Source organism: Ovis aries, chromosome 10 (genome assembly GCF_016772045.2).
Source record: "Ovis aries strain OAR_USU_Benz2616 breed Rambouillet chromosome 10, ARS-UI_Ramb_v3.0, whole genome shotgun sequence".
NCBI classification, from domain to species: Eukaryota; Metazoa; Chordata; class Mammalia; order Artiodactyla; family Bovidae; genus Ovis; species Ovis aries.
Genome location: NC_056063.1, coordinates 2,734,067 through 2,746,930, shown reverse-complemented (window position 1 = coordinate 2,746,930; position 12,864 = coordinate 2,734,067). Strand labels below are relative to the sequence as shown.

At 39.0% G+C, this 12,864-nt stretch overlaps 1 protein-coding gene across 4 annotated transcripts in view; it reads right to left on the bottom strand.

Annotated features, from left to right (window-relative positions):
* Positions 1 to 12,864, bottom strand: part of DIAPH3 (diaphanous related formin 3) — a 571,588-nt gene that overhangs the window by 314,563 nt on the left and 244,161 nt on the right. For all 4 annotated transcript variants that reach the window (XM_060394025.1, XM_060394029.1, XM_060394026.1 and 1 more), the window contains one exon: positions 4,981 to 5,076. In XM_060394025.1, the coding sequence (XP_060250008.1) occupies positions 4,981 to 5,076 (96 nt within the window). The remainder of the gene's footprint in view (positions 1 to 4,980; positions 5,077 to 12,864) is intronic.

Sequence of the window (12,864 nt, the reverse complement as noted above, 5' to 3'; positions counted from 1 at the left end):
AAAATGGACTGGTTGGATCTCCTTGCAGTCCAAGGGACTCTCAAGAGTCTTCTCCAACACCACAGTTCAAAAGCATCAGCTCTTCAGCACTCAGTCTTCTTCACAGTCCAACTCTCACATCCATACATGACTACTGGAAAAACCATAGCCTTGACTAGACGGACCTTTGTTGGCAAAGTAATGTCTCTGCTTTTGAATATGCTATCTAGGTTGATCATAGCTTTCCTTCCAAGGAGTAAGCGTCTTTTAATTTCATGGCTGCAGTCACCATTTGCAGTGATTTTAGAGCCCCCAAAATAAAGTCTGACACTGTTTCCACTGTTTCCCCATCTATTTCCCATGAAGTGATAGGACCAGATGCCATGATCTTCGTTTTCTGAATGTTGAGCTTTAAGTCAACTTTTTCACTCCCCTCTTCCACTTTCAAGAGGCTTTTTAGCTCCTCTTCAGTTTCTGCCATAAGGGTGGTGTCATCTGCATATCTGAGGTTATTGAGATTTCTCCCGGCAATCTTGATTCCAGCTTCTGTTTCGTCCAGCCCAGCGTTTCTCATGATGTACTCTGCATAGAAGTTAAATAAGAAGGGTGACAATATACAGCCTTGATGCACTCCTTTTCCTATTTGGAACCAGTCTGTTATTCCATGTCCAGTTCTAACTGTTGCTTCCTCACCTGCATACAGATTTCACAAGAGGCAGGTCAGGTGGTTTGGTATTCCCACCTCTTGAAGAATTTTCCACAGTTTATTGTGATCCACACAGTCAAAGGCTTTGGCATAGTCAAAAAGCAGAAATAGATGTCTTTCTGGAACTCTCTTGCTTTTTCCATGATCCAGAGGATGTTGGCAATTTGATCTCTGGTTCCTCTGCCTTTTCTAAAACCAGCTTTCCTGGGGACCCCTAAACTTGCCACTGGTTTCAGTAGTGACAGCAGCCCTGGAAATGCCCTAACTTTGCAGATGAAACACCTCTATGATCTCACTTACACAGTTATCTAATCATATAAATATAAGCAACATTAGTTACCTATGCTATTTATAACTAATAATACATGTTTAAAAATAATATATGATATAAAATTAAATTTGAACAGAAAAATCAACTTTGCAGATAGATATAACTTATTCAACTTTCTTCTATATTTGTAATCCATCCACTACTTTCAGGTATTATTCCATGATTAAAATAACACATATTTATAAAGACTGAAATGTGGAGGGTGTTCTGCTTATGAATAACCTTTTGGGAAAACATCTGCCATAACTAAGGGCAAGTATGGTAGGATGGACATGAGTTTGGGTAAGCTGCAGTAGTCGGTGATGGACAGGGAGGCCTGCCCTGTTGCAGTTCATGGGGTCGCAAAGAGTCGGACACAACTGAGCGACTGAACTGAAGTGAACTGAAGGGTAAGTAAATTACAGAAGAGTTGAAAGTAGACTAATGCATAACACACAAATCAAAAGAGAAGCACAGATCTTTAAAACACTGTATTTAAAAGTTATTGAGAATAACATAAGATGCTTATTTAAAGCCTCCAAAAGACACATTAAACTGAATATTTTTACTAACATGCATCTTATCCCTTAAAATGTGATTATATTGATCCCAGTTGGAAGTTTTGAGTGCAGTAAAGGAGTGTAGTCTAGTCAAGGCTGTGGTTTTTCCAGTGGTCATGTATGGATGTGAGAGTTGGACTGTGATGAAGGCTGAGCGCTGAAGAATTAATGCTTTTCAACTGTGGCGTTGGAGAAGACTCTTGAGAGTCCCTTGGACTGCAAGGAGATCCAACCAGTCCATTCTGAAGGAGATCAGCCCTGGGATTTCTTTGGAAGGAATGATGCTGAAGCTGAAACTCCAGTACTTTGGCCACCTCATGCAAAGAGCTGACTCATTGGAAAAGACTCTGATGCTGGGAGGGATTGGAGGTAGGAGAAGGGGACAACCGAAGATGAGATGGCTGGATGGCATCACTGACTCGATGGATGTGAGTCTGAGTGAACTCCAGGAGTTGGTGATGGACAGGGAGGCCTGGAGTGCTGCAATTCATGGGGTCGCAAAGAGTTGGATGGACACGACTGAGCAACTGAACGGAACTGAACTGAAAGGAGTGTAGAATGTGCAGATACTAGACCAGTCACACAGGTTTTCTGCAAGGGAACTTATAAATATTTAAACCTTTATAGTAATTTCTAGGTTCCAGGTTTCCCCTCTTTATAGGTCTAATATCCACTCCAAAAAAAAATCTAGTAAAGCATAAGAACCTTGTAAAACTCCCAAGCCATCTCTTCATCCTAGAATGGCTAGAATTCTTTTACCCTGAACCCAGACTCAAACAAACTTCAGAAACTCAAAATATACTTACTCCAGTATTCTTGCCTGGACAATTCATTGACAGAGGAGCCTGGCAGACTGAAGTCCATGGGGTCCCAAAGAGTCGGACGTAACTGAGCAACTAACACACACAACCCATTTTTAAATACATAGGTAAATAAATCAATAGATTTTAGATCCTTCCTCAAAACTCTGTGAAATGTTTCAGTTAAGAGGAATTTAAGAGGAAGTACCTTAGGCTTCTAAGTGATAAGACAGAGTCTTGTCACCATCATATGACTCTTCTCAGAATTCAGTATCTCAGAAGACTGAATTTCATAGGCAAAAACCAGCTGTGAATCAGACTGTAATTATAGTCAAGATTATAGGCTGCTAAAGCCTCTTAAAGCTTAAATCATAACACTTGCTACACTCAGAGAGGGTAAGAATGATCCGAGATGGATTTCATCATAATATGATGACCTGGTATAAATTCTGACCTTTTGATCTTATACTTTAAAATGTATCTAATAATTAAATGAATGGATTCATATGCTCAGCTACAGCAACCCAGACAAACAGTATCCATCTTTGTTTTCTCTAAACAGCCATTTTCAAAATCAGCAATCTTTTTCAAGTCACTCAAATGCCATGCTACCAACAACCTACATACACTGTCAACACAACTACCGACAAGGAGAGACTACTGCTGCTGCTAAGTTGCTTCAGTTGTGTCTGACTCTGTGCGACCCCATAGATGGCAGCCCACCAGGCTCCCCCATCGCTGGGATTCTCCAGGCAAGAACACTGGAGTGGGCTGCCATTTCCTTCTCCAGTGCATAAAAGTGAAAAGTGAAAGTGAAGTTGCTCAGTCATGTCCGACTCCTAGCGACCCCATGGACTGCAGACTACCAGGCTCCTCCGTCCATGGGATTTGCCAGGCAAGAGTACTGGAGTGGGGTGCCACTGCCTTCTCCGAGGAGAGACTGCAGTAAAGGCTAAACAGGCACATCCTGAACCAGCACATCAATTACTACACTAAAACCTGAAATCCTGTTTAGTACATTTGTGTAATACATAACTAATACTAAAGAACACAGCTCAAAAGACCAATCATTCAACTTTGAGATGGCTATTTAGGCTATCTTACCATAGCTAATCCACCTAAAAATCATACTCAAGATAATATTTCTTTAGGACCCCAAACAAGACAACTTGTAATGGAAGCCATTAACCTTTTTCAAGACATTTTCACTCTTCAAATCAGAGTACAGAACTTTTTGACATTATTCAAGTTACTAATGCTTTCCCCTTCCTTTAAGAGGGAAGTTTCCTGAAATAACAAATACCAAAATTTCACTGGTCTAACCTCCTGGCCCCAACACCTTTCTACTTCAGACTACATGTTCAGCAGACACCAGGAAGACAGGCTCCCTGCCTTACAGTTTTCACGTTGGGAGGACAATGCTCTGAGTGCAGGCAGAGTGCCCTGGAGCTGCTCCCACAGCAGGTAAGGCCTCCACACTGCATCCCTGCTGGCACCTTCCTGGGCCCAACGGAGCCACAGGGCTCCACTGCAAAGCGGCAGCTATGCGCAATCCGCGGGTGCCCAGAAACGAAAACACTGCTTTGGCCAGAACACTAGTTTCTTCACATTATCCATAGGGTCTTGTCAAGCTTACATCCTGTTAGGTGTACACTGCAGAAAAGAGACAGCTCTCTGCCAAAAGTCAGCAGGATAAGAAGAGGCTTCCAGAGCTTTCACAAAGGAGTGTCAACCCTGCCTTCTCTGGATACTGCTCTAACTAACTCCCTCCTGCATCAACAGCATGGAGGCTCATCCTCTCACCAAGGACTGTATTCTCCAAGTGATTGTGAAAAGCTCACCTGAGGCAAACTGAACAGCAGACTACGTTAGCTCTTTATGCCTCTAGATTATCCACATTTTATCCATCTTGTAGCATCAGAAAGCAATATATCCAGATCACATTATCTCAGTTCCAAACAGAACTCTTTGACACATTTAAGATGCAGCTGAAATGAGTCAGAAGCAAACCCATTTGCCCTCTTCTCCCACAGGAATTCAGCCAGGAAGACAATTCAATACTAAGTATTTAGCTCCTGTAACAGTAATTAAATCTAAAACATTTCCAGGAAGTACTTTTGAGGAAAGGCTTTGAACTGCTCAGATGGGATAACAGAATTCATTTTAATCAACATCCTTATTCCCATTAATATTCCAAACTCCTTTGTGTCTGATCAAGTATCACAAATAACAGAAATTCTGAGGTATAAAAGAAATAATCCACTACCAATTTTTTTTTCAAAATATGATCTCATCACCTAAATTCCATAATTCTTTATTGTTATACTTAAAGGAAGACTTTAAAGGGTAGGTCTATTTTCAGTAATGGGAAATATATTTTTATTTTAAATCCCTTTCCATGCTTTATTTTCTAATATGCATTAATCTTTTGAAGAATTTAACTTATAATTCCTTCAGGAATTATGAGTTAAAGGAAAGCAAAGTTATCTCTGAATCTATTATAAGTGATGATAATAACATTAATGTAAAATGAAAAAAGAGTCAAAAAGAAAATGACATAATTTAAAGGAACCAGTGTGTTCAGTGGTGTGTTTTGCTAATTTAATTATATTGAAATATACTTACAAAGGTTCTGGGCAGTTTTAGAATCTAGAAATTTAAGTTCCTTAATTCGTTTCTTAATAGCTTTCTTCTCTTCAAAATCTTCCTCTTCTCTTTTCTCTGTAAAACCAAGGATAGATCCATGTTAGGCACTGAACTGTCAAAAGAGAAGATATAAACTTTGCCATAAAATAATCTTTAAAAAGACATAAATAGTTTAAATCAGTTACAAAAACGATAGAATAGTAGATATCCCAAGACCCAAACTATTTCATATAGAGTCTGGCAGCTCTTTCCCTAAAAAACAACTAAGAGTAAATATTTAAAAGTCTAACAGAAAAAACAAAAACAAAGTTGTTGTTCACTATGGAAACCAAAGCCATCAGGTGAAGAATAAGCACGGTGAGTTCATCTCAACAATGTACAGGACACGATCATAAAAATAAATGTGCTGACACTTGGCATAGGTTAAGGAGTTAGCTCTAAAGTGCTAAACAAACACCCCGCAGTTTTATTTTTGATATACCTTATTTGTTTAAAAAGACATATAAAACTGGACAGTAGAATGTTTATAATTTGTTTTCCAAATACTTGAAAAATACTCAAATTTTAATATTCAGCCTACTTTATCTGAGCTTTTAAAAATCAGCAAATGCATTTAAGTTCTCTGTCCTTGCTAAAAAATAAGAGAATAAATACATCCTAATGAACAATATATGGATTGTGATTACAGCACAGTACATGACAGTTAAGGTTAACAGCTGTAACCAGTAAAGTGATCCTGTCCTGGTTCCTCTCCTTTGTACACATGGACAGCATTTCTGACGAAAGTCATTCATCTAGACAAAATCAGGATATCGAAAACAAAGAACGGAGCAAATCGTTCAGCTAGATATGTATAAATAAATCACTAATGTTGAAGATTAAACAATCTTCATATATAAGATAGCACATTATAATTAAATTTTTTGTATATCAGAAAAGCATTATAATTACATGTTTGAGTACATAGTGTAAAAAAGGGATCAAATTTTATATTTTTCAAAATTTTTATTAACTAATTATCTCTATCATTTTATGAATAATCAACTATCTTTCTCAACTGATTTTACGTTGCACTTTTATTCTATATTTGCTTTCCTGGACATTTAATTCTGCTCCACAGTTCCATATACTACTCTTGAGCTACTATCATTCCGCCTTCAGCACTGTAGGATTTATGATATATCTTACTAATTGGCTGTTCAAATTATTTTTCTTTTTCGTTAAACATTCTTCACTTTTTTCACATGAACCTAAGAGCAAGTCCAAAGCTCTAAAAATAAAATCCATTTGAATTATACTTGAACTGTAAGGCATTCGTGAACAGATTCAGGTAAATTTGATATGTTGACAATTTCCAAACTTCCTAATCATGAACATGACATCTGTCTATAATTTTTTAACTTAACACAGCATTCTGCATAGGCATCCTGCATATTTCTTGTTAATGTTAGGTGCCCTAAGTATTACACTCCTAGGTCTCTGGACATACTGATTAACTCAACCTTTCCCCACTATACTTTGTTACTAGTTACTGGTAGAATATAGAAATTTTGTTGAATTTTGCATGGATGTTGTATAGTCATTCACTTTAGTTACTTATTCTTTCATTCAAATAAGTATCTATTAAACACCAACTAAAAAAGAACATGCTAGACAAAATGGACATGTCTTGGCCTCAAAAAATTTAAGAACCAATCCAATTAAAGTACATACATAGATATATCTACAGTGTTTGGGCAGGCAACACAGGAGACTAAAGATTAACTCATACTTGTAAGGGGTAGTCTCTATGGAATGAATGCTCTCTAAGCAAAAGCTAGAAAGAGAAAAGGAGCTAGGCAAGTGAGAAGTGTTTGGAGTGGGAGAAGGAAGGACACAGATTACGGAAGGATAGTGTTTCAGGTTCTGTGAGGGCACAGAAACAAGTAAGATAATAAGAACAAAGAATATTGGGTGGAAATAAATGGCACCAGAATATGTGAGGCCTTTTAAGCATTACTTTGTCAACACAGGTCCGTCTAGTCAAAGCTACTATTTTTCCAGTAGTCATATATGGATGTGAGAGTTGGACTATAAAGAAAGCTAAGCACAGAAGAATTGATGCTTTTGAACTGTGGTGTTGGAGAAGACTCTTGAGAATCCCTTGGACTGCAAGGAGATTCAACCAGTCAATCTTAAAAGAGATCAGTCATGGTTGTTCACTGGAAGGACTGATGTTGAAACTCCAATACTTTGGCCACCTGATGCAAAGAGCTGACTCATTTGAAAAGACTCTGATGCTGGGAAATATTGAATTCAAGAGGAGAAGGGGACGACAGAGCATGAGATGGTTGGAAGGCATCACTGACTCAATGGACATGAGTTTGGGTGGACTCCAGGAGTTGGCAATGGACAGGGAGGCCTGGAGTGCTGCAGTCCGTGGGGTCGCAAAGTGTCGGACACAACTGAGCAACTGAACTGACTGACTGAAGAATTCTGGCTTTTCTTCTTAGAGCAATGTGAAGCCACTGAAGTCTTAAGTACGAAAGAGACATCAAAAGAACTGCAGTTTAGAAAAAACAGCCCACCGAAGGTGAACTGAAAGAGTTGCACAGAGTAACGGCAGACAGGCCGGACAGAGGGGAGTGGCAGCAATCCGTGAGAAATGGGAATGCTCTTATTGCGACTGCTCAAGTCACAAAGCTTAAAGTCACCCTTCTTTTCACTAACCCCTAACTACATCTAGGCCAGGAGTGAATCCAGTCAATTCTAACTCAAAATATTGACTAAAATAAGCACCCCTTACTGGATCCCTGGCTATTACACACCCGCCACTGCTTGCGGCTACTATCGCTTCTCACCTGTATCACAACTGCTTTCTGACTAGACTCCCCACTTCCAAGTCTGACCAGCTGCAGTCTCTTCAGCACACAGAGCAGAAGACTCCTGTTAAACCCCAGCAGCACAGGCCAGCATGCCATTCCCACCCTGTGTGCCCCATCGCCAGTGCTCTGCCCGGTTTCGCCTCTGAAGCCCTTACTCCCACATACCGTGAATTTGATATTGTCTCTCTCCCCACATGAGAAAGCAAGCTGTTAGAGGCAGTTACTTTGCTCACCAGTGTATACTTAGCCCCAAGCCTGGAACAGAGCAGGGCGTCAGTATAGCTCTGTTGTATGTATATGCACATGTACCTGTGTATCTGCAGACTAATGGAAAAGGAGGGGACCCTCAGGTTTAAGCAATCAGGCAGATGATGCTGTTGTTTACTTAACTGAGCAACAAATGAGGAACACTTTTGACCCAGTCCAGTTGTAAACATGCAGTCTGAGGAGTACTTCCCAATGTCAACAGATAAAATGCATCAGTCCTAGTAATTATTTCACTGGTTGTCAAAGGTTATCCAGGTTATCAGCAAATAACAGCACATTCATCTCCTTATTCCTAGTATAGAAGTCTTTTCCTTGTCTTTCTGTATTGGTTAAAATTTTCAGATGAAGGATGGCAAAAATTTTATTAGTGGAGTGCCTTTCCTTAACCTGAACCCATGATAATCCTTTACATTTTAGAAAACGTATACATTTTATCTTCCTACCTTGATCCTCAACTAAAAGGGTTGTCTCTACATTTTGAAAAATCAATTTATTTCTCAACAGCAGTAACCTATCACGTTCTGAAATATCTTCTGGTCTACATGAAGAAAAAAGTCAAATAATCTTAAATTTTAAATAATATTCACTGAATATCTGCTAGGCATCACACTGAACACTTTCTGATGCACTTGCTTATATAACTTACATAAGAGTAATACTACCTCTGTGACTACTGTCATCACCATCATCATCATTATGAGAAAAATAATGCTTGAGCTAAGTATCTTTAAGCAACAGATCTAACGAAAGAATGAAGGTCACTACACTTTGACTCAACCTTTCTACTAGTTGCAAAATATGTTAGATGTCACATTAAAAAAAGCTTATCTAGCAATCTTCACTAATTCAACCTGCAAATCAGAAACCGAAGTAACTTCAATTGTTGGTTTTTTTTTTTTCCAATAAAAATGATAAATCAGACTCTTGTGGAGTTTAATGTATCAGCATATGCCATGCAAGGGACACAATGGCTTTCTCCTCTCTTCTCTGCTACCAGATAGTCAAAGAACGGCTGGGGAAAGATGGAATGGAAATAGAGTAAAGAGACAGGAAGAAAGAATTTCTAAACTAAAAAGAAATTCAGAAGAAAAAAAAAAACAGGATTAAAAAAAAAAGATAGAAACACGGTTACATAGTTATGGAACCAGATAATCAAGTCTATTATCCAAACAGACTGATCTGGTTAAAGCCTTTCATGCTGAGAAATAATGATTAGTACTGCTGTCGGGGGCGGGGGGTGGGGGGAAACACACCGCCATATCATGAACTGCCACAAATGAGAGTAAAACCAGTGAAAATGTTTATGCAAATGTCACTGATAAAGCAGGATATACATGTTGGCAACAATAAGGATGCAATAAAGAGAAACATGGGATCATAAAGAGTCAGGCACGACTGAGCGACTAACACACAAAGACAAATAATAATGGAGGCTCTTAGCAAGAATGAAATTTTTCACAAAATCCAGTTACCCATGCTGATGGCACCTCTGTGGCATACCAGCCAGGAGAGTGCAGGGCTCTGCAGGGAACTCGAGCTTGGGATCCCAGCGCCACACTCTGAAACCTGGCCCCCAGGGGCCAGACAAGAAGCCCACTGTGGCTTACATCCCTGCCCTATGGGCACCGTCCCTCTAAGGACTTGTGAGAATGAAGGGAAATAATCGTTACCTTCCCGAAACCATCCCTTAACCCCTGCAGTGACAGAGAAAAGAGGGGCAAGAAACAGAGTGCCTGACCACAGCTCAGGAGCCCAGAGGAGAACCCCTTTAGACGCTCCCTACCCACTGCCAGCGCGCCTTCTGAAGCCAGGACCAACACCCTTTCACTAAAAGACTGGCTTTCCTCAAGTATGAGTCAGGACGTCAGATTATTAGTGCCATCTCTACTTGTGATGTCGCTTTTTTGCCATTCAAAGTCTGTGTTTGATCTCACTTCCTAGAGATGTGGAGTAAGGCTGAATTTTTCCAAGAATATTAATCCTGTTGACGAATGGTTCTGATCACTAACACTAACACGACCTACTCCACCTTTCATAAGGGTTTACGTCAGAATTAAGTCAAAGACGACAAAGCTTTCTTTATTGCCGAGAGCCATGAACTGAAAAAGTCTTTTTTAATTACATTTTCTCTTTATTCTTTTTCTATTTTCAAAGTTTCAAAAATAGCTGCAAAATTATATGAAGAATCTCCTTTCAAAATCTCTTCTTTCATACTACATTTTCCGTTAAAAATCACAGTTCCACGGTACATGGTTATACAATTTATTCTAGCTCATTTTACATTATGTTCTAATCAGATTGATTAAAAATGTAACCTTTTTCTTTATGTGGAGTAAGATTCCACATAAATTTTAAGGTTCATTTATTTAAGGTATAATTTAAGGACTGCAAAAAATTCTAGAAGATGCAGCTATAAATGTGTAAGTAGCTAGTAGAGGCACAAAATGTAACAGTTTTCTACTTCCATAATTGAATATTTTAAACACTAAATGCTACTAATAATTTTTTATTCTCTCTCTCTCTATATATAGAAATTTTTGTTCGTTAGTGCTTTCTGGTTATTGTATCTTAACCAAGCATTTTAATTTTTTTCTAGTTTTCATTTAGTACAATTGCTATTAAAGTTTACATTTTATGTCTAAATTACCATTTTTTTGTTCATTAGATTATCATAACACTAGCCTTCAGAGGATAAAAGGAAGTGCACCCGATTGAATAACCATTCTCGGTGACACTGAGAGAAGCCAAGAATCATCTCAACTACAGAAATAAAGTGAACATAAAGTATATAACCACTGAAGCCGACCACAGCCTTAGGGAGGGGTGGAAGGTGGGGGCAGACAGCTATAAACTAGACATCATCTGCATAACTGTGGTTGCTTATCTTTCCAGCTTCTCTAACTACTGGCGTTCTAAGAGTCCAATAAACTATCAAAAATTTACAGCGTCCACATTTATAGGCCCTTGAATATGAAGTTTAACCATCTCACTCTATCAATGAGGAAACATGTATCAAGCCCAGGTTTTTCTGTGTCATGTACAGAAAATATGAGTTACTTGCCTGAGGTCACAGAAAGGCCTCAGTTGTCACCAGACCCCAGACAAGAACCCTGGTCCCACACCACAGGCCCAGATCAGCTCTGGGGCAGGGGACCTGCAGCAGGAGAACAGTCTGCAACCGGCCGAGCCCGGGAAGGGGACCCCAGGCTTCACGGTTCCAGGCGATGGAGACATGCAGTGGAAGTGGACCAGGGAAGGAGGAGAAATGCTTGGTCTCTTGAAACAACGAGCAGGATTTAGGGCTATGGGAAAAACTATATAGTTCCAAAGGGAGAATCAAGAGTTCACTCAACACTGCTCTCACATGGCGGCTCCCTTTGGGGTGGGCGCAGTTATTTAGCCAAAAGGGGTGAACGGAATGGATCAGCGAGACTCAGGGGTGTAAACTGACAACAGATGAAAGGCTGAGAAAAGAAAGCAGATTTCTAAAAGTTACTAACATTGGCGACTGTGAGAAGAAGATATGGTTTCAAAGAAGACTTAGGCAGCTCAGAGGCAGAAGATACAGAATACATAGAAAAAAGTGAAAACCTGGAATAAATTAGTTATTTTTTTCATTGGCAATATCCCCTTGGCAAAATATCAAAGTAAACACTTTTGGTACTGAAAACTATAACTGTATAAATAGCTTCAGTCACACCTGATCTGTCAAACTCAGTTTTAATATTTCTAGACACAAAGATATATGGCTATGTACCTAAATACAAAGAAAATAAATAGGGGAGAAACAGGTTATTTTTCTGTTCAAATATTAATATATGACTGCCATAACTAATAAGAGCATTTTACTAGCAAAAAGCTGTCTATCTGGTAATTCAAGGCTTAAGAACTATATAATATGTAAGAGAGTAGCTAAAGCACTAAATAAAACCTTATAGAATGAATGATTCAACAACAGCAACCATGAAAAGTATAACAAGTAAATGCATTTCTCTTTATATGATTAGAAGACAAGGGCATAAAACAAATTTTCTTGAAGGACTTCTCTTTGCAACTCAAGTCCTATATGGATACGGAGAAAGATTTCACTATTTATCAAGCCTTTAACTAGAGTCATAGCTAGACTTTTTTTAAAACTATGTACAAAAGGATTATTAAGGCATTGGGAATACACTTTGTAAGGAATTTAACGCCTATACTCCAAAATAATAATGATTTCTACCCACTTAACTAAAAGCACTTGTCTTCCCCATCTCTTTTTCCTATATGAAAATACAAACTTTTCAAAATAACTGTTACAGAAGTGCTTGATCCTGAGGACCTCTGCAATCACAGCAATGAGCTATTTTGCTCATCTGAAAAGTATTGCCATTGCAAACTAAAAGAACCACTTCCTGCAGGTTCCCTTGTTGTCAACACCCCTTCATGACCAAAAATTTAGCAGAAAAACAAGAGTTCAAACCAAATAACATATCAAGCCCTTCTAAATCACACATTCAACAGCTTTTTTAAATGAAATAAGCTGTGCTAGGGAGAAAAATAACCCTCCTCCCTCATAGCTCAGTTGGTAAAAGAATCCATCTGCAATGCAGGAGACCCTGGTTTGATTCCTGGGTCAGGAAGATCCGCTGAAGAAGGGATAGGCTACCCACTCCAATATTCTTGGGCTTCCTTTGTAGCTCAACTGGTAAAGAATCTGCCTGCAATGTGGGAGACCTGGGTTCAACCCCTG